The following is a 25,729-nucleotide window of genomic DNA, read 5'->3' on the forward strand; positions in this document are numbered from 1 at the left end:
CTTGTTCATTTGTTCCACAAGCTGCTCGTGGTCACACATGCCTTTAATCCACTCACTCAGAAGGAAGAAATCGGGAATCTCCTGAGTTTTAGGCTAACCTGGTGTACAGAGCCAGTTCCAGGACAGTCAGGGCTCCACTGAGAAATGCTGTCTCAATAGATAATAGGTAGGTAGATAGATAGATTCCTCTGTGGATATTTGTGTTGTTCCTAGTTTCGGACTGTTGATGTTTTAGATATCTTGATATGTGTATAATAATACCTTATAATACACTGAGGATGGACAGTTTGCATTTCCCACAGTTTGAGTTCTGCTAACTGGAATGAACTGTGCTACATGGGGGAAGCAACTGCTACCTTGTTCTTTTCCAAGAGTGAATTTCTCATCTGTGCTTGGCTTTTTCTTTTTGGTTTTTTTTTTTTTTTTTTTTTTTTGCATTTCCTTATGAATTCCAATATTTCTGTAGGGATTCTTGTAAACTACAAGAATTGTATTTTTAGATTATTGTCTTGTGACTATATTCTCTGGTGTATCAGAGCTTCTGTGTGAAGTTCTATAATTTCCTATGTGAAAATTATAATTTCTTATTTCTCACACATGTTTTGTTCCATTTACTTTACCCTATTTTGTGGCCCTGAGACTTGAACCTGGGCCCTGCATGCTGGCTGTAGCCTCCGCCCTCCATCTCCCTTTAAATGTTTCCTATATTAAATACCGTTGCAAATGTTCCCTCTCGCTAGCTGATCTCAAGTATTTTCCTGAAAGAGTTAGTCCGGTCTGTTTTCTAGGGTGCTGAGTGGGGTGGGCCGCGCTGCATGAGGGAAGGACAGGACAGAATGGGCGGGAAAAGGTTATATTTACTCCTTCCATGTGGCTTTTCCTCCTCTCTCTGAGTGACTTAAGAAGTCCTCATTCCATTTTGCATGTAAACTGCCAGGGGAGAAAGGGCCAATTTTCCGTGTTTGCTGTGAGGGATGCCAGTACACTTGCGCACCGCAGAGCTGCACAGGAGGTGCTAGTTAATCGCTGAGAGAGGTGAAAGTCTTGAGTGGGCAGTGTCAGATCTAAATTATAATATTTTCTTGGGTAAGGAAAAGAGAGTTTAAAAGCTATGTTCCTCAGGAGTCTCAAAGCTTTTCCAGACTTAGTCTCACTTGAAAATGTCCAAATCTTAAGATTCATTAAATGACTATTTATAAAGTGACTTAGAGACTTTTCTAAAACTACTTTATCCCAGTCTTAAAGATAATCAGTTTTCCATCTTATTCATCAGATGTTAAGGCAGGCTCCTAGTGAACAGATAGCACATAGAACCCCCACTCCAAAAAAATAAACAGTAGAAACAAAAAACCTGGCTTCTCATAGGTCCACCCACATCTCAGAGAAGCCCGCTGTCAGCATTCGGTATGCCTCCTGCATCATCGCCGCTGACTTGTGTGTTATGGGCCCTGATTCCATTTAGCCTTGTAGCTTAAGGTTTTCATACTCTGTTGAATATTTTTTTCTCTCTCTCCAGTTGGGTATTTAAAACAGTTTCTACTTTTTACAGAAGTACTGACTTAAAGTGTTTGACTATTTTAATGTTGAAAAAATTATTCCAGGACTCTTTTCAACTGTGTTCTAACGTATTAGAGAATAATCAAGGTAAATGAGGATCTCATTGTCTAACTTAGACAGACAGACAGACAGAAAGAGAGAGGGGGGAGAGATTAAACAAGTTATATGAGCCAATTCATTTACAAACGATAAATCTTTTAAAAGGAAAAACACAAGATGTTAGGATAACAGATCAAACTCCTGGCCGAGGGGCATCTGCACACGTGTAGTATAGTCTCACACAGACACATAGTCACTTAAAAATAAAGTTAACAAATCTAAACGAATAAGATAAAGCAGAAAAAATTAATGACAGCAAAAGAGTCAGTTGGTAACTAGGACCGTCTCAATACAGGAAGCATGGACAGGAACAGCCCAGTTAAGAATTTACCTCAGGGGCTGGTGAACGCACCTGCGGCCTGAGATGATTCTCAGGACCAGCAAAGTCCTACAAGTTATCCTCTGACCTCCATTTAAACAACAGGAGAAACACTGCAAGTGACTCATGCTTGTCACCCAGCCCTGAGGAGGCCGAAGGAGGATTGCTACACATCTGAGTCCAGCTTGGCTACAGAGTTAAGACCATGCCTAGAAATGAATGAATGAATGAATGAATGGTTACTGCTGTATGGGGAGAGGATGAAGTGTGTTAAATGTGTGTTGTTGGCGTGGGCATGGCCATGCCAAGAACCCAGTGCCTCAGACCTGTGGGAATGGTCATGTCTCCCTCTGGTCCAAGTACAAGTGTTTATGAACAGTTTAACAATTAACAGTTTAACAATTGACATGTGTATGTAGAAACTACCAGAGCTTTCTCTTCCCAAATGTCTGAGACCTGAGACTGTTCTCTATGGAGACCTCCTACTGAGTGTAGCTAACCTGTCTACAACCTTGTTCAGTTGTGTATAATACACCTGCCTTCTTGCTCAGCCACATAAATGTGCTGGGCTGCTGCTGGACCTGGAGTGCCCAGCCTGTCTGTCCTTCCTTCATTCCCTGGTCATCCCATCAGATCACCCCTGCTATGCAGGCTGTGTATGTGGGTCATGCCACTGTGGCCCAGCTGAGGTAGGAACGAGAGTTTATGACATATTTCTGCCCCAAGATTTAACTCAACTTAGATTGGGGTTCTATATCTAACTCTCAATAACTGGAAACGAGGAGGGATAGATCAGTGCTGTGAAAAAAACAGCAAAATCCAAAATGTGGAAAGCCAGCCTACATTCTTGAAGAAAGTACAAGATTAAGGAAATGTAAGAGACATATCAGTGAGAGGAAATGTGTTGTCACCTATGAACTCCAACTTGAGTAAGTCCATTTCTACAAATGTATGAGATGAGTGGGAAAATGTAAACGCTACTTAGATAGTTGTTTGTATTAAGGGATTACAAATATTTTGGTGTGGTAAAAATTTGAATACTAGTTAGATAGTTGATCATATTAAGGGATTAAAATATTTTGGTATGCCGTTATATTGGATAGTTTTGCATTCTCTCTCTATAGAAAATTGGATGCCTTGGATTTCCTTTGGCATGACATGTTGTTGATGGGTGCTCTGTGGTGGCAGGAGCACAGAAGGGCAGATAGAACAAGTGTGGCCACATGGGCAGGAGTTCAAGGGGAATGGTGGGAATGGAAGCAGTTTAGTACACGCTTCTTTCCTGTCTTTGTATGTGTTTAACTTTTCTGTAAGTTAAAACTGTTTGCAGACATTGAGCAACATTGAAAGGCCTGGAATGAAGTACTAGGTGAAGGGATAGAATAAAAAATGGGGGGGTGGGTATGGGGGACTTTTGGGATAGCATTGGAAATGTAAACTAGGAAAATACCTAATTAAAATAAAAAAAAGAATAAAAAATGGCTTTGAGGAATATATTATGATGTAATCAATTCCATTTGGTAACTAATTTTGCATTTTGTAACTCATTAGTGGTTCAGGGCTGGGCAGAGCATAAGTTTATGGTTTGGGATCTATGTAATTGAGAAAGGGAAAGGCATGCCTTGCAGGGAGCAGTACAGGGTGATGATACTACAAGCTTGCTTTTGGACATATGTGCTTAATTAAGATAGTCAAGTAGAGAGGAATAGTTGCAGACTTAAAGGTGATGTCAGAGTTAGACATGGGCTAAAATTTAGTTGGAAGTTCAAACATTCGGGAAGGATGAGACTGCCCTGGGAGTGTGTAAAAGAAAGGAAAGGTGTCCTGAAAGGGGCAGAGGGAGGCATCATTGGTAACTCTAAGGGGGAGGCTGAAGGAGGCAGGAAGAGTATGGAAGCACTGATGTTCTCACGGTGTCTAGTGTAAACACTGCTTGCCTGTGTGGCTGGTCTCTCCCCCCCCCCCCCCCCCCCCCCGCCGCTTTTTTTCTTCCTTGAAGTCACAATCTCACTATGTAGCCCCAGGTACATACCTTTCAGTCTTTCTGCTTTGTTACCAGGGTGTTAGGTTCTGAGTCTGTATCACCTCTCTGGCTGGTTCTTCCAGATTTGGAAGACCAAAGGCCTTTGGGGGTTTTGGCATCTGATGGGGTAGGAAGGAAACCCATGTGTAATATGCAAAGTTATCTTATTTAACATTCTTTAAATGTTTTAAGGAATTACCAAAACATGCCAAGCATTTAAGAACTATACTGGCATTTGTAGGATCATGTCCCTTTAGTGCAGTAATAGCGCATGGCTCATGTTAAGTTTGCCTCGGTTAGCTAGAGTGTCATGATTGGAAAGGCACAAAGCTTTCATTTTATTTCCCGTGTGGTTGTCCTTTGTCCCCAGGGGGCTGTGGCCCAATGTAGAGAATGTATACTTTAGTTCTGTATGCTTTATCAGTGTATCTTTCAGTTCTTTTATGAAATATTACCAATTTACACAAAAAATATGGAAGAAAAGCTTTCAATACTTTGAATCCAATACTTTGGAACTGGAAAGCCTATTCCTAAGGTCTGTTTGCACAGTTACTGTGGATAGATGCATAGATGTTTGTATTAGTGTTCTCTAAAGGAACAGAATTTCTAGAGTGAGAGAATGAATGGCTCTACCATTCATTTAACTATTATCTGTCTGAACGGAATTTACTAAACTACCTTACAGGCTGAGGTCCTGCTAAGCCAGCAGTGGCTGTCTACCAATGGAAGGTTTGAGAATCCCATGGTTGATCCAGTCCACGTGGCTCAGCTGGTGAAGAAGTAGCTTCTAAAAGCCAGTGAAGGAATGGGCTTGCTAGCAAGAGTGAGAGCAAACAGGCAGAGAGCAAATTCCTTTTCCTATGTTCTTTATGTAGGCTGCCAGCAGAAGGTGTGGCCCAGATTAGAGGTGGATATTCCCACCTCAGAGATCCAGATCAAAAGTGGGTCTTCCTACTTCAGTCCCTCCTGGGTGTGTCCAGCCATTTGGGTTTTAAGTTAATTCCAGATGTAGTCAAGATGACAAGTGAGAGCAGCCACCACAATAAAAGCAGAATCCAACTGCTAGGCAAATAGCAGTTGGATTCTGGGATTTTAAAAAAATCACGTTTTTAGATTTCTGTTTTTTAAAACAGCTTTTCTTTCTTGTGTTCCTTCTGTCCCAAATTCATTCTCAGTAGGATTTGCTGTAAATAAGTGAGATCAGCTGAAACCTGCGGTTCCCATTATTGTCCAACACCACACAACTGTCCCAGTCTCCTGAGGGCGCACAGCATTCATTGTCAGCACTTCTTATGGCAGGGATGCCACAGTCTGTGCCCTTCTCTCAGTCTTTATGCAGAAATCTTGCAATTTGTAATTTCCTCCAAGTACAGAACTGTGAGCGAGAGCTTGCTTCATACGAAGGAAACAAAACCAACCAACCCCTCACGGCGTATTGTACAGCTCCAGGGGTTCAAAGGGATGACTCGGCCTTTTAGGGATGCTCCTCCACGTTACTAACCTCTGACCAGACTCTTAAACAATCCCAGTTGAAATTCTCTCATTTTTCATATGACAGTTGGAGCTCGGTTGCCAGAAGGGGGCCTTGAGAATGCGCTGCCTCCAAAGCAGCGTGCGCCCACACTGGCTGCCACTCCACTGCCTGTTGAGTCATTCCCTGAGCTCTATATAGAGCTCGGCTCTTAAACACCGTGTTCTTGGAGTGAGAAAGAACCAACCTCCCTGCACCAAATCTGCATTGCCCTTTCTTTTGTGCCTTGCCTTCTTTGTGAAACTGTTCTTTTAAAAGGTCTCCCAGGGCTTGCGTTTATTACTTGTTTGACTTTGTAGGCATGGAGGCATCCACTGGGCCAGGCTTGCCCTAGAGTGCTTCACCAGAAAGAGTCAGGAATTCTAGATAACAGCCCAACAGCTTCCTAGTTTCCTGATATTTATTAAAAGTCCATCAAATTGCCCAGAAGCATCTTAATATCATTTTATTGTATCAGTTATTTAAAAAAAAACTGCAAAAGGGATAAATGACCTTTATTGAGGCATGAAATAATTTCTACCTGTAATTGAAAAGGATATTAGGTTTTGTGTTTTTTCCTCCCCCAGGAAAGCAAAATGCCCTCGTCTATTCTCATTTCGAAGAGCTGCTCCTTGTTTTAGGGAAAGGCCGAAGGTTATCAGGAAAGGGACTCTTTCACATATATGCCATACTCCAGCATGGTCATAGAGCATTTTAGGAAGGTTATCTGTGGCATTCTGTCCGTCCACAGCTAGCATGTCCCCCCATGAGCAGTGAGGGGCTCTTTAGGATGACTGGCAGATGTGAGAAACAGATTGCCGCTCTGGCTTTTGAAAACATTTTTTAATTGGAGAGGGGGTGGGGAAACAGTTGACCTGTAGTTAAATAATCAGCTTTCTTAGCTGTTGCCTGTAAACACCACGTATGCAAGGCTGTTGGAATCCTCTGCAAAGTTATGCTGAATATGTGTTTATTTGTATTATATGTTAATGCGTGTCTGATCTCGGAGGGTTTCTCTCATGAGACTGAGCTTGGATTCTGTTTGCTTTGTTGTCCGAAGAAACTGCGTTAGCCCCAGAGTTCCTTCTAGTAGAGTTTTGAATAAAACCTGTCTTCCCATTTTTAAGAGAGGGAAGCAGTTTGATCTGTCTTTCTATGCCCCTCCCCTGCCCCTAGCGAGGACAGGCGGGGAGGAGCCACTGCTCTAACCACGAACTTCAGGTCTTCTCTGGAGCTGGGCTTCCTGTCTGCACTCACTCAACTCTGGGCCATCTTGACTCGCCTGAAGGGTGGAGAGTTGGTATCTTCCCGGAGAAGAGCAGTGAGGTCTCACCTCTCCTCTGCGCACAGGCATGACACTGAGTTGGTAAAGCTTGCTGTGGTCTTTTTAGACTTTCCCTGTGACTTGGACTTTTTGTATTTGTGATCTGTTTCCGTGAAGACTCCGTCATGACTCTGCTGGAGCCTGAGATGCTGATGATGGCTGTGCAGTCAGGTAATTCCCTTATTTCCTGCAAAGCTCACTTGCCACGGGCGTCTTTAAGATGGTTGAATACATTTGTGTTAGCACTGGGCTGAGGTGGGAAGCTTAAACATTAAATTATCCTGTACTATTTCATTTTCAGGTTTTTACTGTTTTTAATTTTTTTCTTTAATTGCGGTTTCTAGTTATCACACTCAGGTTTGAGTTAGATGCTCCCAGATCTGAGGAGGACTCAGCAAGGAGAGCTGTTCGTTTTTCTTTAACCATTTGATCACTGCTTTTAGAGGAAGATAATTGCATTGCTTTTGCTGCCTCACACGCTGTCTTTAATTGCAGCCTGCTCTTTATGTCACTGTGAAAGTATCCTTTGTGGGCTCCTCCACTGTTCTTTCTCTTCTCTCTAAAACCTTTCCATTTCATCTTTAAGCATCTATGGGAACTCTCTTGATAAAGCACAGGATTGGGGTTAAATTTTACAGATAGGGAAGCAGTTAACAGAAAGAATGCAGGATTTTTGAAATTCTATCTCTAAAAATAGTTTTCTAATTCAAAGCTTCTCTTAAAACATTTAAAAATGCCAGATAGTTTTTTTTTAATGGTTTCTTTTACTTTTGGTGTTTTTAAAATTTGTAAGTCAGATATCTAAAAATAGAGAATGTTCCCTTTCTTATTTTTAGACTTCTACTAAACTGTAATCTGTAGTGTTTTCTGACAGATACACACAAGTGGCATTTGTACCCTCTACCCCGTTCCCTGGCCCCACGCAGAGAACGAAACTCTTTGGTGATGCTGACACAGTCACTGGCATGGTGGTCTCCATTCTCCCTGGGGAGTGCTTAGAGTGAGTGTTGTCAGACCCAGGGACACATCAGCTGAAGACATTACAGGTTGCGCCTGTGGACAGGAAGGGCCAGGGAAGAAGGATCCACTACCATTCTCTTCTTCCTGGTTTACAGTCAGCCATAATGAGTCATTTATCATATGAATTGTTCTGTTCTTATGTGCTGTGCATTCCAGGTTCTCTTTCCCTTTGCTCCCACAGATCTCTGGAGCGTTGTGTTCCAAACAAACAGTGTGCTTAGCTGGGTGTTTCCCATCTGTCTCTGATGGGGTAGCTCAGGTGCTCCCAGTTAAACTGACTCTCTTCTCCCACCTGTATTCCAGTTTTCTGCCATGTGAGGCCAAGTGCATATTTTACTTCAGGGGCAGATTTTAATATTTGAGCCCTTTCTTTTCGATCATTTTTATTTGTAGGTATCTTAGACAATAACATTTCACAGTGCAAGTTAAAGGCCTCTTCTTCCTCTGAGATAATTCCAGTGTTCCTAGCTCTAAAGGGAGAGGAAGGACTGCTCTTTGTCATTTCTTGTCTCAGAGTAGGTTTTCCTACAGCATGTGTTGGGCAGGGCTGGTCACCCATCTGTCACACCAGCTACTTCATAAAACTTTCAAAGGACAGCAGTGTGTAAGACAAGTGTAGGTGAAGTGACAGGCCGTGGATACAGGTAGGACCAAGGGTCGATAGATACGGACTTTGTCTTTACTGTTCTATGCTGGAGTGCCATAGCCACAAGCCCATTGTAAGAGTGATGCAGTTACCATTTTGACAGAAAATGAAAAGAATCTGCTCTGAAATGCCAGTAAACAGTGAATCTTGTTACAAGCCAAGCACTGTGTTAATCTGCACCTTCACAGCGTTCTAAGAGACATGCCTTTCACATCATAAAACAACTAAACCCTTCATAGATAACTGAAGATGCAAAATGTTGGTATTGGACATAATAGTTTGTGGTACACTTTGCTTCATTGAAAGAAGTTTATCTTTAATTATGGGTATATGTATCTGTGTGGCTGTGTCCCTGTGGGTGCAGGAGCTGCTGTTACAGGCAGCGGTGTGCGTGCCGCTGTCATCTATGGGCAGCCCCCACTTACTGGTCTTAAGAGCAAATCACTGTATGTGGATTCCTGTGGTGGCACATGAGAGACACTAATTTATTTTCTGAGGAATGATGGAACTTTGTTTGACTTAGTTCTCCTGACTAATACGCAAAGCCCTTAAGATTTTTGTAAAAGTATTTTGTAATCTTTTCTTCCATAAATAAATGAATCCAGTGGCCATCATCCTTTGTTTTAGCCAGTCGTTATCCAAAGCTTTGTGGCTTTCAAAGTTGACATTCTTTTGCCTCTCTGAATTTGTAGTGTGCCCTGTCTGTGAGGATGTGGGTTTTTATATGGACCTTAGTGTTCCAATCAAGCCATGACTAGAGTTTGTGTCACTGCCATAGGAGTCTGTCTGGGTTGTCACAATTGGAAAGTGACTCGAATGGACATTGTAAAATTTCTGAAGCTGGCCCTAAGGGAATAAATAAGATAGGGCCACAGCATTGACTGATGTCTTTCAAAATGGGGGCGTGCTAGAGCTCAGGCCTGACAGAGGGTGTGTGGTCTTTTGAGCTTATTCTGAGACCATGCTATACATGCAAAAGGATATATAGGTATGCAATAGGTGTATACACTTTGACACATATGTAAACGCATGACTCCTACTACTCAACCTAAGAAGCAGAGCATAGCCTGTGTAAGCACACTTACTGGACACGCTTGCTCTTAATGTCCTTTTGGATCCTTTTATGTTTTACACCACTTGAATATTGCCTATTGAAAAAAATTCATTAATTAAACAAGTTTCTCCTTTGTTTGTTAACTTCCTTACTCTTTGATATCTTTGTACTTAACTCCTAAATATTTCTTTGACTTATTACTCCTTGATCATGGCAGTTTTCCCTGCACTGTTCATTTTAAAACAAAATGTGCAGAATAGGGGATGGCAGTCACTTCAATGAAAGCTGGGGAAAAGCCAAGGCACAGGGACAGTAGCACATTAAATCCTGCCCGTTTTGGTACATGGTACTCTCTTAGGACACACACACACAGACACACACACACACCACTCATAAGTCTAGAGAGAAGATCAAAAACATCAGAACCTTCAGCCTATGTCACCTGCTTTTAGGTCTGTGAGCTCTCAACATTGTGGGCTTGGAAACACCCTGATTTCTTCTAAAGGAACTGCAGAGCTTGAAGGAAACCCTGGGTATTTTCTTGTCCTCTTTTTCTTTTGAAAAGAGGAAATTGGCCTTTGGGGTTAGTTTATTTGGGGTTAGGTCATGTAATTTGTGACAGTGGTGGGAGGAGAACTTGTGTCCTCACTGTCTTCCCAATGTTCTTTCTGCTTCAAGATATTTACAGAGACACCGGAGATGTCCAGTGTATGAGGCTAGATATGAACCCCCGGAGATGGTGGGGTTAAGAGAGAAGGTAAAGGCAGGGCTTGGTGCCACAGGCCTTTAATACCAGCACTGGCAGAGGCAGGTGGATCTTTGGGAGTTTGAGGCTAGCCTGAGATATTGAGTTCCAGGACAGCCAGGACTAGATAGAGGGTTACTAGTTCAAAAGAGGAAAGGAGGGAAGGAGGACCAGAGGAGATAAACCCCCTGATGTCTGGGTGCTTACTTCCCACCCCTAGGAAGTCAGGTCACAATGCCGCAGACCTACCACTGTCTACCCTCCATCTTGCCCTGTCTTCTTTGGCCTGGGTGATGATCTCACAAGACAGGTAGCAGACAGACAGCTGTCCTAGGCGCTCTGCTTACATTCATTGCCCTCTCTCTGACTCACTGATTTATCTGGGCCCTCTCGAGTTAAGATCCAGATCAAAGGAATCTAAATTCCTCCTCCACCTCTCGTGTCTCCCCATCCTTTGTTTCTCTGGATGAAGCAGGCTGTCAAGACTCTGAACCACAATCTTAGCTTCATTAAAACAATGCCAAATTCAACAAAGATGAGCCGTATACAGTCTTACTTTTTTGGAGCCTCACTTTTATGAATACTACAGACATTATTTTAGAAGTTTTTCTTTTTAATAACAAGGGAAAATACTAAAGGCCTTGTGCTACCACCGACACTCAACCCAACTTCCTTTGCCTTGTACTTCTTAAGGTGAAGGGCGGTGTTGGGCTGAGCTCACAGTGTCTGGGGCCTGCTTACTGTCATGCAGCCACTGAGTACATGGTAGCAGCAGAGTGGGCACAGAAGGGTTACACAAGAAGAAATTAAACTGATGAAGAGAGATGCAGTAGTGAAAAATATATACTACCATAATATATAGTGGGTAATATTTAATCACTATGATCTTGCTTCACATCTATAGAGGATACTTAAAACTCAAAAGCATGAAGACACATAGTAAGAGATGGAACACATCTCTGTGTTCTAGTGGTTTAAATTTCTATAATCCTACTATTTGGGAGGCCAAGGGAGGAGGCTTCCCAAGTTCAGATCTAGCCTAGACTACATAGTTCCAGGCCAGCCTAAGCTACAGTGTTGAGACCATTTCACAAAAAAGACCAAAATTGTTGGTAAGATGGCTTAGTGGGTAAGCCATTAAGCGTGATGACTTGACTTTGATCTTTGGGACCCACATGTTAGAAGGAGAGAACTGGCTCCCACAAGTTGTCCTTTGTCCTTAACATTCATGAAATGGGACTAAATAAATACAAATGTAATTTTAAAACTCCAACAAGGGTGCTGGAGAGATAGATGGCTCATTGTTTAAGAGCACTGACTGCTCTTCCAGAGGTCCTGAGTTCAGTTCCCAGCAACCACATTGTGGCTCACAACCATCTGTAATGGGATCTGATGCCCTCCTCTGGTGTGTCTGAAGATGGCTACAGTGGACTAACAAAATAAATAAATCAGAAGAAGAAGAAGAAGAAGGAGGAAGGAGGAAGGAGGAAGGAGGAAGGAGGAAGGAGGAAGGAGGAAGGAGGAAGGAGGAAGGAAGAAGGAAGAAGGAAGAAGGAAGAAAGAAGAAAGAAGAAAGAAGAAAGAAGAAAAAGACAAGGGTTCTAAAGAAAAAAAGACTCCCAACAAAACAGCCCTCTTCATATAAACCCAAGTTGTTTAGATTTTTAGTTACTTTCATGATCCATTTAAAGTCAGGTGATACCTCTCAGAACCTGCTGGTGGCTCTCATCTGCAGGCTGTGCTGATCCCACTGATCCTCCCAGAGCAGTGTGTCTCCAGCACCCCGGCTGTTCTCCCTCGCTCATTTTGCACAAACATGCTGGCTCGTTCAGTGCTGCTGCCGCCTCAGCTCTGTGCTAATCTCTCCTGCTTGGTCCTCCTACGTGGAGCACTGCTCGCTTGCTCGTGGTGTTCTCCCTGTCGAGCTTAAGCATGAGTTTCTCAGTAAGCCCTTCTCTGGCCAAGAACTGGAAAACCTTGTATCATTTTCTTCACACCATTTATCATGTGACAGACTCACGACTTATCTATCAGTTTCTTACAGAATGTGACACCGAATGGGGTCTGGTCCTCAAAGCCCTGCTCTCTGTATGTGACTGTTGGATATAGTTAGTGTATGATGATCTTTAATAAATGGCAATAAAAGTTGCAGTGTCTTTTAGACAAGTATGTTCCTCAGAATGTGGCTTTTTGTACAGTGAGAGGTTCCTTTTTTATTAATGTTTTTAGTCGGTGTACAAAGTAATTGGTTTATTATCATTTTTTTATTCCATATCAAAATACTGACTTTACTCATATTTGCTCCTCCCTCCGTGCCTCTGGGTACCTTCCTTCTTCCAAAGAGCTTCACTTCTGCTGTCATGTATGTGCACACGTGTTACATCTAGATTGTGGGAGTAGAGGAAATATGATTACCTCCCTAGTGGCCTTGCTATCCCCTCTGCCTTTGCAATCCTTCATCTCCCCATCGTTGGTGTCCTCTTATTTCAAACACATACATATGTCTAGATTCTGTGTAGGAGAGAAATTATGGTGGTTTGTTTTGTTTTTAGAATCTGGGGCTATTTCACTTAGCATGGTGGTATTCTATTCCATCTGTTTACCTGGTAATGACATAATTCTGGTGTGTGTGTGTGTGTGTGTGTGTGTGCGCGCGCGAGAGAGAGAAAGAGCGATACGTATTTGTTTATATGTATGGAGGCAAAGGTTGGCAGTGGGTGTCTTCCTTTCTTCCTTTCCACCTTGTTTGTTTGTTTTTTAATTTTTGGGATAAGATTTCTTACTGCCCCGGAGCTCACTCATTATCAGCTGGTCAGAGACCTTATGGGGATTCTCCTGTCTCTGCCTCCCCATCACTTGGATTATAGTCACAGCTCTTTACTGGGCTGGGTTCTAAAGGTGTTCATGCTTGCATGACAAACATTTTATCTTCTCAGCCACCTCAGTCCAATTAGGTTGTCCTTTATAGCCGAATAAAATGCCTTCCTCGTGTATGTAAATGTAATCACGAGCTTCTTACCTGACCATCTGCTGATGGAGACCTAGGCTGGTGTCTTGCCTTGGTTTTTGTGAATGTCAGAGCATGCCTTGAAGTCATTGTGTGACAGGCCCCAGCTGAGACTAAAGTGTAGTGAGGTGGCTTTCAGGATGTGGTTGAAGATGCTTTAATGTCCTGAGCGCCTTCAAAGGGTGCAAGATCAGAATGTTTATATTAATTCTGAAGTGTGGTTTACCTTTTGTTTTTTAGTGTTATGGTCTCATGCGTGTAAAATGCATTTTCTAAAGCTACATGATGGAGTTTTCCAGCAGATGAATGTAGAATTATATGAGAAAAGCTAATTAGATGTGAAAAGTTACAGTGCTTTCTGTTTTACATTCTTGCAAGGTGAAATACCGATAGATGTAACCTGCAAAACAAATGGTCTTTGAGGTCCCCAGTAACTAGAAAGGGGAAAGAAGAACACCAGAAAGCTGTAAGAAGTGCAAGTGCAGAGCACAGGCTGGGGCTGCAGTGTGCAGTGCTTGCCTTCCCAGTGAGCAGCCCTCCTCCGTGTTCAGGCCCCAGCACTTGAGGTGGGGGTGGGGCGGCAGGGGTGGCTGGGTTTCTGACTCAAAGCTAGCTTCAATGGGCATTTCTTGGCTTCTGTTCCTGTTACCTCATTCATAAACTAGTAACGCAACATTGCCTGTCCCAGGGACTGTTTAGTATATGTAAAGTGCTGCTTCTCACAGTTCCTAAGACACAGAAAATGCCATGTGTGGGGGATTCTAAATTGTATTTAGTGCGTGTAAGTTTTCATTCTCGGGCTGGAGAGATGACTCAGTGGTCAAAGGCACTTGCTGAGCAAGTTTGGAAACCTGAGTTGGGTGCAGAGAACCCACATGGTGGTAGGATGAGAGGACTGACTCCACAACCCTCCCCTGACCTCTGCATGCATGCAGTGGTGGATATGTGTGTATATATGCCCGCACATATCATGCATATATACACATATAACTATAATAATTGGAAAAGGTTTCTTCCTGGGTTTTCTGATAACTCACTACAGCTCCCTTGGTATTTGGCAACTATGCATTTTTTAAATGTTATTTTCTTTAGTCTTAAAATACTTTTAAGAAATTGTTTTAAGGAAACTAAAAGATAGGAAAATACTTGTTTTTTAACAAGTATATTCAAAGTATAGAAAAATGTTTTCCATGTTTTTGTCTAAAATAATAAGAGGCTGGAGATGTAGTTCAGAGTGCTTGCTTATCATGGAAGAAACCTGGCCTCAGTCCCCAGCTTTGGGGGACAGGAGTCTGTGCCTCTCATTCAGTCACTGGTAGAGGCAGTTGGAAGGATTACAAGTTCAGGGTTATCTTCTGCAGCAACACAGTGAGAGAGAGGTCAGCCTGAGCTATATGAGACTGTGACTTGGAAGGAGGAAAGGAGGGAGTATGGGCTGGTGGGCTTGCTGGCTGGGGGGCTGTCCATCAAAAACTAGCAGATATTTCAGAAAGTTGGACTTGATGAGAGATTTTCTTTTTTGGGCCTTTGTGTTTTCCTATATCTTTCTGATTTTCTATGGTGAATATTTCTGTTCATATAAATCCCATATAAACTTTCACACCTATGTGCACGTGTAGTTGGCTAAACGAGGAGGAAGTGGCTAGAAAGCATGATGTCTCAGAGTAGCCTAAGCTGTGGGTTTAGTGAAGTCAAGCACTGAGCTGAGCAAACATTCCGTGGCACAGGGCATGCCATCTCATACGCCATGTTCCCACTGACTTGTTTGTAGAAATCCCTTTTACATTTTGCCTTTGTTTCTCTTTTCTAAGATTTATTGAAATTTATCTCTGCAGTGTTTGTGTTAACCGTGTTCTTGGCAGAGTTGTGGATCTTTCCTCTGCACACTAACCTACACTCACTTGACTAAACCGCTGAGAAGGCTTTGTAAGCTGAAAACACCAAGTTAGATTTTAAATGTTTTGATGGGTAATCATGATGCAGCTTCTTTTAAACATAAAATGATGACATTAGTATAATATGCTTTAATTATTAAAAGTTAATTTCCAAAATAAGTGTTGTTCTTTGAAAATCTTCTCCTCCCCTTACCCCCCACCCCCATCCCACCCCATCTCGGTCTCAAGGTGAGGCAAGGTCTCTCAGGTGACCTTGAATTTTGACCCCCTGCTGTGTCTATCCTCTGAGTGCTGGGATTGTAGATGTGTGCCACCAAGCCCAGGTATGCAGTTCTGAGGATCAAACACTAACCACATCCCCTATCGAGGAGTTTGAAAATCTTAATCCTGTGTTCTTTGCCAGAAAGCTGTTCTCAGATTGTTTGCCTGTGCTTTGTACAGAATAATGGAGACTAAAACAAAGAATTGAAATGTTAATGTTAAGTAAGTTAATTTACTTCCTTCTTTCTTTTTTTTTTGGTGGGGGGGGTGAGACACGGGGAGTGGGTCAACACTCATGATCTCATGTAGCCCAGGCTGGCCTTGAACTCACTGTGATAGAGGTGGATGATCTTGGACTTCTGATCTTCCTACTTCAGCCTTTTGAGTGCTAGAATTACAGTCACTTGTCACACATTCAGTTATAAAGAATTCTCAGAACTCTGTAAAGAATGGATAGAACATCTGAATAGGACACTTCGTTCTATGTGATGCTGGGCAGGTATGGGCAGAGGCAGCAGCTCTCTGTGTCTCCATATTTGTGGTGAGACTGTCAAAAGAAAAAAAAAAGATGCTAACAATCATTTCTGGAAAGACCCTAAGTGTTACTGGTCAATATAGAAATACAAATGAAAGCCACAAAAAGAAGCCAGCACACACGTACTAGAATAGCTCAGATGGGAAGGACTGTTAGTTACAAGTGTGTGAGAATGTGAAGCAGGGGGAGGCACGGTATGGAATATAAAATGGCTCGTAATGGCCTAGGAAGGCAAGTCAGTACAATGCTGAAGATATTTAGTATCCAGCAATCCAATCTCTAGATCCTTACACAAAAGATATAAAAGCACACATTTGTGCTGAAGGCCTGTAACTATTTAGCTTCTAAGGACTCTAACTGGAAACCATCTAAATGGTTGTTGGCAAGTAGTAATCCAAACTAGAATAACTAGCAATAACAGTGAACAAGTTACCAATTCACAGGTTACCAACACAAGTTATAAACACTGTATAAAATGTAAGGAACCAGATTTATCTAAGTGCACACACCCAATTCATATGACATTCTTAAAAATGGAGGCTGTGGGGCCTGGAAAGATGGGTCTTTCAGAAGATCATCTTTTGTTATAAAAATTTCCAGCTTATATAACAAAAACTCACAACTGCCCATAATTCCAACGCCTCTGGCTTCTGTAGATACCTACATATATAAATAAATTTAAAATAAATATTTTTAATTATAATTTTATATTTAAATGGGGGTTTGGCCAACATGTATGTCTCTGCATCACATGTCTGTCTGGTGCCTATGGAGGCCAGAAGAAGGCATTAGATCTGTAGTTACAGATGATTGTGAGCCACTGTGTGGGTGCTAGGAATTGAACCCAAGTCCTTTGGAAGAGCAGCCAGTGCTCTTAATCACCAAGTTATATCCCCAGCCCCATTTTTTTTTTAAATGTAGGCCGTGATGGGACTGGAGAGGTGGCTAGATGTTTAAGAGACTTGTTGCTTTTGTAGAGGACCTGAGTCTGGTTCCAAGCACCCATGTAGGATAACTCCAGGTATACAGTGCCCTTTCCTAGTTTCTGTGGGTATACACACATATAGGCATGTGCATGCATAGGCATACACAATCTTTTTGTAAAACAAAAACAAAAACAAAAAACCAAAAACAACTGACTGCCGGCCTGACAGTGGTGGTGCATGCCTTTAGTTCCAGTGTTTGGGAGGCAGAGGCAGGCAGATCTCTGTGATTTCGAGACCAGCCTGTTCTATAGAGTAAGTTCCAGGACAGCCAGGGCTACGTAGAGAAACCTTGTCTTGATAAAAACAAAAAATACTGACTGAAATATTGCTTATGCTCTTAAAGATGAGTGCTATATTGTGCGGGAAAGTCCCGATAAATATTTCCCAAGACAGTTACAGCATGAGAAAGGTTGCATATTGTGTGATATTTGCATAAACTTAGCTTGGTTCTGTTGTTGTTTGGAGGCTGGCCTTGCACTCGATAGTGATCTGCCTGCCTCCATCTCCCGTGACAGGATTAAAGCCTACACCACCAGGCTTGGCAAAACTTAGAAGTAAGATGAGATTGTGGTTGGTCAGAGTCTGAGGATGGATGGTGAGGGTATAATTGTACACCATCTGTAGAGGGCCAGGCAGGAAAGGAGGCATTCCTGACTGTCCCTCTCACTGGTTGCAGTAGTACTGTATGTGGCTCTGTAATGTGTGAGGGATGTGTGGCTCGCCCTATTCTTACAGGCATGTGTAGATCTATAATTAGCTCAAAATAAAAGTTTAATTTTCAAAATGCAGACAGTTTGGCAGCTTTTCAAAAAATTAAAACATAGCCCATATGACCTAGCATTTTTACTTTCATCCTAAGAAAGTCAAATATTGTGCAAAAACTTGTACACAAATATTCCCTGAAGAGCTGGCAGGATGGTTCAGTGGGTAAAGGTGCATGCTGACTGACAAGCCCTTATGGCCTGAGTTTGATCCCTGCAACCCACATAGTAAAGGAGAGAATTGACTCCCACGAGTTGTTCTTTGACCTCCACATATGTCCTACACACCCATGTATTCAAACTTACACTCACAAACAAATACATAAATGTTTAAGAAAAGCTCTTGGCAGCATTAATCATATATCCAACGTGGAAACAACCTAAGTGACCATCGTATGGTAAAAAACCTAAAGTGTGATGTGACCATATAATAGACTGTAGCCATGCTACTGACATTTGCTACAAAATCAGTGAGCCTTAATGATACTATGCCAAATCTGGAGAGATGGCTCAGCTGTTGGGAGCACTTGCTGTTCTTGCAGCGGACCCAGGTTCTATTTCCCAGAACTCATGTAGCAGCTCACAGCTGTCTTTAACTCCCAATTTCAGCTCTGTCATCTAACTTTCTGGGACACCATGCACATTCTTGATGCAGACATACATGCAGGCAAAAAGCTCATGCACATGAAATAAGGTAAATAAAGCTTATAAAAACGATAGTGTGCCAAGTGAATGAAGATAGGTACAAAAGGAGTCACACCATGATTGTGTTTATATGGAATGTTCTGAATGCATTAAATCTGTCTTGCATAGGCTAGTTGAGTGGGCACCAGGCCCTGGGGAGGACGAGGCTGACTGGCTGGGGAGTGCCTGTTGACTGGTAATGAAAGTATGTGGTGCTTAGGACACTTGATGAACTGTGCAGTGTGTAAGTTAGCCTGGGTTTAAATTCTGTGACAGCTAGTTTGGTTCTGCGTGTGACTGTAGTCTCCGCTACTTGGGAGGCTGAAGCAGGTGACCAGGAACAGTGTGGCCAACATAGACCCATTTCAAAAGAAAAAAAATTTTTGAGGAAAAATTATGCAGGTTTTTTGGGTAACAAACAAGTGGAAGGAGAACACAATTCATGGCTGGATGAAATGAACGGTTCTGAGAGTTACCTGTTGCCATGACTGTCCTGGACGTGAGCTCTAGGCTGCAACGTGGGTGGGTCCATCTAAAGTTCAATAAAGTTGATTTCTAAAATTTATAAGACTGTATAATTGCAAGTTTAAAGTGACCTTTAGGTAGGAACACTCACTCAGTCCTTAGGAACCTAAGCCAAGGAAAAGTCAGATCAGGGGTGCTGTGTTCCTTCCCTGAGTTCCAGGGTGACTGGGTTGTCAGCCGTGCCTTCTGATGTTGGCCTCCCATGGCTGTGTGCTCTGTTTTTCAGAACCCAGGAGTGGGTGCAATCGCTCTGTTTTTTAGTTTGTTTGCTTTGTTTTGTCTAGGCTCTTTTGACGCATTCTTTGCCTCTTAGGTGCAGGTTGCCGACTGTCCCATTGGTATAACAAATGGAGGTGGTTGCCTCAGTTAATCTGGGCCCAGGAGGTTTGTTAGAATTTCTTGTGAAGAGAGGGCATGGCTCACACTCCTGGGTGATGTTAAAAACAACCAAGGCCAAGTGTGGGAACTTCTTTCCCACCTACATTGCCTCTGGCTCTCACCCCAACCTCTTGCCAAGAAGTAGGCTGTCTAAATAAATGTTATTAAAAACACGCCATAGTTTGAGAGGGATCTCTGAGATGAACCATCTCTGAGAGCCTCTCTCCTCCCACCCTCCACCTGCCCTCGCTCTCAGTTCTTACATACCTCTGTGTCCAAGCCCAGGGTAGACTCTGCCACGTGGCAGATGGCTGTTTTCCTTTGTCCCAGTGCTGGGGATTGAGTTTAGTACTTAAGGGATGAATGGTAGGCACAAATCTTGTTTCTGTTGTTTTCCTCCTAGGTTTGATGGGTTAAAAACAGCTTTTCTTAAATAGACACCAAATAGGGAAGCACGGAGGTAAGCAAAACACAGCCGTATACACAAGAAGCACACTCTAGAATTTGAGTGCATTTTATGAGGAGTTCCAGCAAAGTCTATAAAACTGTGGTAGCAGCCGGGCGGTGGTGGTGCACGCCTTTAATCCCAGCACCTGGGAGGCAGAGGCAGGTGGATTTCTGAGTTCAAGGCCAGCCTGGTCTACAAAGTGAGTTCCAGGACAGCAAGGGCTATACAGAGAAACCCTGTCTCAGAAAAAAACAAACAAACAACTGTGGTAGCTGGTGCCTGAGTTGGGTTTGCCATGTGTGGGAAGGAGCTCACCTGTGCTGTATTCTGCTACTAAACACTGACAATAGATTGAGGGTCCCTGGTCCTCTCTTCCTACAACAACCAGTCCTCTGGTTTTCTGACACCAGCCCAGCTGCCTGGGGTGAGTACAGACTCCATGAGCACAGAGCTTAGTCCCACAGACTCTCCAGCCTCAGTCATGAGTGCTGGGGTTACAGCGTGTGCTCACGGTCTCTGCATGACATGGCTGTAAATCAGAGGTTTCCACAGTCTTCTGTGCAGGTTGGATCATTTGTTAGAATGGTCCACAGAATTAAGGAAGGCCATTCACCTACAGTTACATTCATTTAAAAGAATATAATTCAGAAGCAGCTGAAGGAAAAGGCATACAAGACAAGGCATGAGCTGTGTATGGGGGTCTGTGGCTTCATTGGGCACATCACCCCTCAGCATCTCCATGTGTTTGGCAGCCTGGAGGCTCTCTGACCCTGTCCTTACTTGTGGATGTTTATAGAGGCTTCCTATGTAGGTACAATTAATTAAATCACTAGCTATAGGTGCTTTCCCCCTTTCCCCTCAAAACGTGAACCACAGTGACCCCCAACTCATGATCCTCCTGCCTCAGCTTTGCAAATGTTAAGATTACTGATGCATGCCACCACATCCAGCTGGCTGTTGGTATACTCAGAACCTGGGCCCTCTCTGACCCAGGGAGAACTCAGGTTTTAGTCTTCTGTGTGGTTGGATCTGACTACAGTCAGCCTCCTTCCTAAGTACTGTGCCAGGCTGCACTCAGAGTACAGGCTTGCTGTGATTCACAAAAGCTGCCTGTACCTTGGTCGCTCTTACTTCTTAGGAAATGCCAAGCTCCCATTAATTAGTAGCTCAGTGCCAGGAGTGGGGATGAAGACCAAATATGTCCTTCTTATTATAAACCACACTCACACAATTTGGAACTGTGTTCCAGCTTCCATAACTCTCATAGTCCTCACAGCAGCTGTTTGAACTCAATGCCCTTATTATGCTATTTTACAGAAGAGGGAATTGAGGGACAGAGTGGGTCTGAAACTTGCCCACTGCCACACCTGGGGAGGTAAGACGGAGCTAAGGGTCTATCCAGGTGATCTGGCTTCAGAATCCCGGCTTTTACCTCGAAAGAAAGTGGCTTTTCCTTTAGAACAAACCTCAAATCCTTTACATCATTTTATGGTAGCTCTTGCTAGACAATTCTGATCATCTGGATTCCTTTGCTCCATTATCCTGGTGTGTAACCCACCTGTCTTCATTTAGGTTCCTGTGGCTCCTCCCCAACACACACACACACACACACACACACACACACACACACACACTGATAGACCTGTTAGTAGAAACCTTCCAACTTTTTCTTTTAAAGTCTGTTGTTCCAGCCCTTCTCTCCGCAAAGGGACAAGCCTCCTTTCTACATTGGAGCTTGCTTGGGAATCAGTGGGTATACAGCAAACCACCCTCACTTAGAAGCTCACTTGTACTAAGTTTTTACATGTTCCAGGTGAGGGATGGTGCTATTTAGTGAGTTAGTGTTGTGTGTTTGAACCTAAACACGGTGCCTGTGGATTGGAAGAGGGGACTTGTGCCGTGGCTCTGGTTGCGAAGGTGCTTCCAGCTTCTTCCCTTTTACCTCAGAAGGCTCTGAGGTGCTTCTTAATAACTGAGTTACTGCCCACCCCTCCGGAGAGTCAGAAATACAGTCCATTTTTCACGGAATTTAAATCATACTGAGTATTACATGAAAGGCATTTGAGAACCTAGAGGGAAAGTGTGATGCTCCGCATGCATATGGATTAGATTCTGGTTGGCTTAGCATGGAATGTTAAACTGGACCACCACACCTTTAACTGCAGCATCTGGGAGGCAGAAGCAGGGAGATCTCCAAACTCGAGGCTAGCCTGGTCTACAGAGCGTGTTTCAGGACAGCCAGGGCTACACAGAGAAACCCTGTCTTGAAAAGAACAAACATACAAGAATAAAAGTGTGAATAATTTCTAGTCTGGAATATTTGTGTTCTGCCACAATGAGTTTGCTGGTGTGTGGCTTCTCTGTCTGCCCACCTCTGACCTCACCTCCTGCACTTTCCCCTTGCTTCCTAGCTTCATCTCCTTTCACTCAGTTTCTAACCTGCTTTATTCCTTCCTGCCTGCCTGCCCTTCAGGTCTCAAGGAATGGCTCTTCACTCTCTCCTCATACTTTCTCCTTCTCTGTTTCTTCATTGTGCACATACTTTGAGACTAATGCTTATGAAATTTTTATTAAAGGCTTTATTTTAAATGTATGTGTATGGGTGTCTTGCTTGCATGTATGTTTGTATACCATATGTGTGCTTGAAGCCTGAGGAGGCCAGAGGAGGGCTTTAGCTCTCCTGGGAGTGTATTACAGATGATTGTAAGCTACCATTGGGTGCTGAAGATTGAACCTGGTACTCTGGAAGTGTAGCAGGTGCTCATAACTGCCCCCTGTTTTATGAGATTTTTGTTTCTTGTATTTTTTATTTGTTTTTTTTTTTTTTTTGAAGACAGGGTTTCTCTGTGTAGCCCTGGCTGTCCTGGAACTCACTGTGTAGCCCAGGCTGGCTTGGAACTCAGAAATTCACCTGCCTCTGCCTCCCCAAGTGCTGGGATTAAAGGCGTGTGCCACCACTGTGCGGCTTCTCCTGTGCTTTCTAATGTTTATAATTGAATAGAAACATGCAACACCCAGGTGGTGGTGGTGCACACCTTTAATCCCAGGGCTCAGGAAGGCAGAGGGAGGCACATCTGTGAGTTCAAGCAGAGCCTGGTCTCAGAGAAGAAGAAAAAAGAAAAGGGAAGCACAGGGGGCACCTGAGTGTCTCCTCTCGCTGTGCACCTCTGCTCTCCTCTTTGAGACAGGGTCTCACCAAGGAGCCTTTGGCTGGCCTGAAACTCAGTATGTAGACCTCAGACTCCTAGAGATCCACCTTCCTCTACCACACCCTGTTTCTGCTTTATTTTTGCAGCAGGTACTCCCATTGTGTAGCTCTGCTTGGCTTTTACATGGTTGTTAGGGATTTGAACTTAGGTCTTCTTTCTGTCACAGTGAATTTTAACTGTTTCAACCATCTGCTAGGATTAAACACTGTATAAATATATATTCTGAATGAACAGATTGAACATGAAGTATTGTAGAGATTGGGAAGAAGAAAGTCATGTGTCTAGCCCAACAGTTCCTATAGAATAACACTCGCCCAAAGACCAATATAAATTGTCCTATTAACAAGGACTCTTTAGTTCCTTCATACAATTGAGAGGATCGTTAAACAAACAGAAAACATTAACTTCTAAATCAATTTGAGAAGCAAAATCCTTGTTTTTTGTGAGAGTGTGAAGATCTATATATACCTAGTGATTGTGTTTGCATCATTAGCTTCATCTCAGCTTGGTGTTGAACTGAGAGTTGACTGTTAAGTCCCTAAGAAGGTAATATGTGTGTGCTTGGAAGCAGTTTGTGTTTTGATTGGGGCTTTAATGGATCTCTTTCCATTGAAGAGTGGTGATATGAGCCTTTAATTTTAGTACAGGCAGGAAGAACTCTGTGATTTTGAGGCCAGCTTGGTTTGCACTAAGCAAGCCCTGGTCTGGGCTAAGTAATAAAACTCCACAGTAAGAACCTATCTTTAAAAAATAAGTTTCTTTTTTGATATACTTAGATTTGTCCAGGCCTTGGGAGATCATTGTGGCATATTTAAGTCAGAATACTTAACAGTTTCGATTGGTAGGTTCTTTTGGAAGCTAAACAATTCATGCACAAACCAAGAGTGTTTATGTCCAATTCTTCTGCTTTGAGTCTGCTGCTGGCTCCCTCCTGCATGGCAGAGTGCTGCCCAGGCTAAGATTGACGGTTTCTGTGAGAGTGTGGGGCTCTTGGAAACTTCCGGCTTAGACTGTCTCAAAGGCTGTCTTCATAATAACATAGGCAGCTTTACCTCGCTGTTCTGGCCGAGGATTAATACGCCACGGATCGGCTGTACTCCTTATAAAACCTCCCTTTCTTTTCATTCTTTTGTTATTTTAAGCTCTCTAAATTTTCTTTGTCCTTTAGACGTTCTTTAGAGATTTCTCTTCATAGCAAAAGAGTTACATAAAGTAAGATTTAGAAACTTTTAGTTTAACAAAAGCCTTTGTAAACTAATCATGAAAAGATGGATCAGTTCAAGTTTACAAATTACTCTTAAATGTGGATTGTTGTGGGGTGGTGTTAAGGTTATGGGTTTCTTGGCTTTTCAGGATATTATCCCTTCTAGCCCCAGAGCTAAATATCAAGAGGCTACATGCTCAACCATAGAATGTGAACCTCTGCCAGCATTACATCAGCTCCACAGAACCTCACTGGCTAACCATCCCTTGGGATCGGACATGGCTCTGGCAGCCTGTGAAAGCTGCTTTTTCCGATTTCTGTCTTCCTGGCTGTGACATATCCCAAAGGAATGAAGTTGAGAAATCCTCCTCTTTTCAAAGCTCTTGACTTCTCATTCCCACAGTGGTTCTCATGGCCAGGCAGAAAGATGCTTCTGAACTGGAGGCCCTTTTGACTGATAATAGTCCATGAGGAGTGACCGGATAGGGTGGTGGTTAGGTGCCTGGCGGTGTGTGTGACCGGATGCTAGTGTCCAAGGTTCTAGTGTTTCTGTGGGTTCCTCTTTATGCCAACCTTGAAGAAGCTGGGTAGACAGGTGCAGACTCGTGTCTGTGGTCTCTTTGTATCTAGTGGCTTTGGCATGAGTGTCGTCAGAGCATTGGTCTCTTCAGTGAGCATCACTCCTTCCTGAGGACAACCTCTGGGAGGAGATGCTGCGTGACAGTCTCAGGCTTGCCTGACACACTGCCAATGCTCTCCCTTTGTCTTTATTCAGCTTAAAAAACTAAGCATAAAGCCGGACGTGGTGGCGCACGCCTTTAATCCTAGCACTCGGGAGGCAGAGGCAGGCGGATTTCTGAGTTCGAGGCCAGCCTGATCTACAAAGTGAGTTCCAGGACAGCCAGGGCTGTACGGAGAAACCCTGTTTCGGGAAAAACCAAAACAAACCAAAACAAAAAAATTAAGCATAAGGCAAATTAACTGGAAAATTAGTGAATCATACCTTGTTAATCAAGCTCAGGCACTGAGCAGAAACTGACAGATGAGCCAGGTTTGTCTCTGCCCTGCTGCTTACGGCACCACTGGCTACAAGCAGTTCCCATTATATTTTTCACTTTCGTATAATTTCTTCGTACTCTGAGTCCTCAGTGGGAGAATCTGGTCTTCTGGGCTTGGACTATTCACTTGTGAGCTTAAGAGGCCAGGGAGCCCAGAGTGGGGAAATCTGTGTCTCTGTGAAAGGAAGAGAGTTTCTCTTGGCATTGGAATTTCTAATAAAAGGGGCTCAAGTGCTAGACAGCTAAACTCTAGGATGTCCTCTCTATAGTAACTGTTTTCCTATCATTATTGGCCCTGGTTCATTCTCAAAGTGTATCCTTGGTCCAGGCCTTGACCCTTGCAGTATTATGTTTCCTGGGGAGTCCAGTTCTGCTTGTCCAACACAAGCAGTGACAAACTGAAGAAACTATCCCCTCCACGTCCAGCTGGGTGAACAGCAAACTTGCTGGGGCTACATAAAGGAGCACGAATGAGGGGTCA

The 25,729-nt window shown here is 43.2% G+C and overlaps 1 protein-coding gene across 4 annotated transcripts in view; it reads left to right on the forward strand.

Moving 5' to 3' along the window:
• The window catches only part of Mrtfa (myocardin related transcription factor A), a 169,762-nt gene that overhangs the window by 74,563 nt on the left and 69,470 nt on the right, over positions 1 to 25,729 (forward strand). Inside the window, exon 1 of one of the 4 annotated variants that reach the window (XM_029469512.2) lies at positions 6,484 to 7,003. The exons of the other annotated variants lie outside the window; for them this stretch is intronic. Within the exon in view, the coding sequence (XP_029325372.1) occupies positions 6,958 to 7,003 (46 nt within the window). The 5' untranslated portion in view covers positions 6,484 to 6,957. Of the gene's footprint in view, positions 1 to 6,483; positions 7,004 to 25,729 lie in introns of those variants that run through there. 4 annotated transcript variants of the gene reach the window in all.

Source organism: Mus caroli, unplaced genomic scaffold (genome assembly GCF_978045245.1).
Source record: "Mus caroli unplaced genomic scaffold, Mus_caroli_1 scaffold_16, whole genome shotgun sequence".
Classification (NCBI taxonomy): domain Eukaryota; kingdom Metazoa; phylum Chordata; class Mammalia; order Rodentia; family Muridae; genus Mus; species Mus caroli.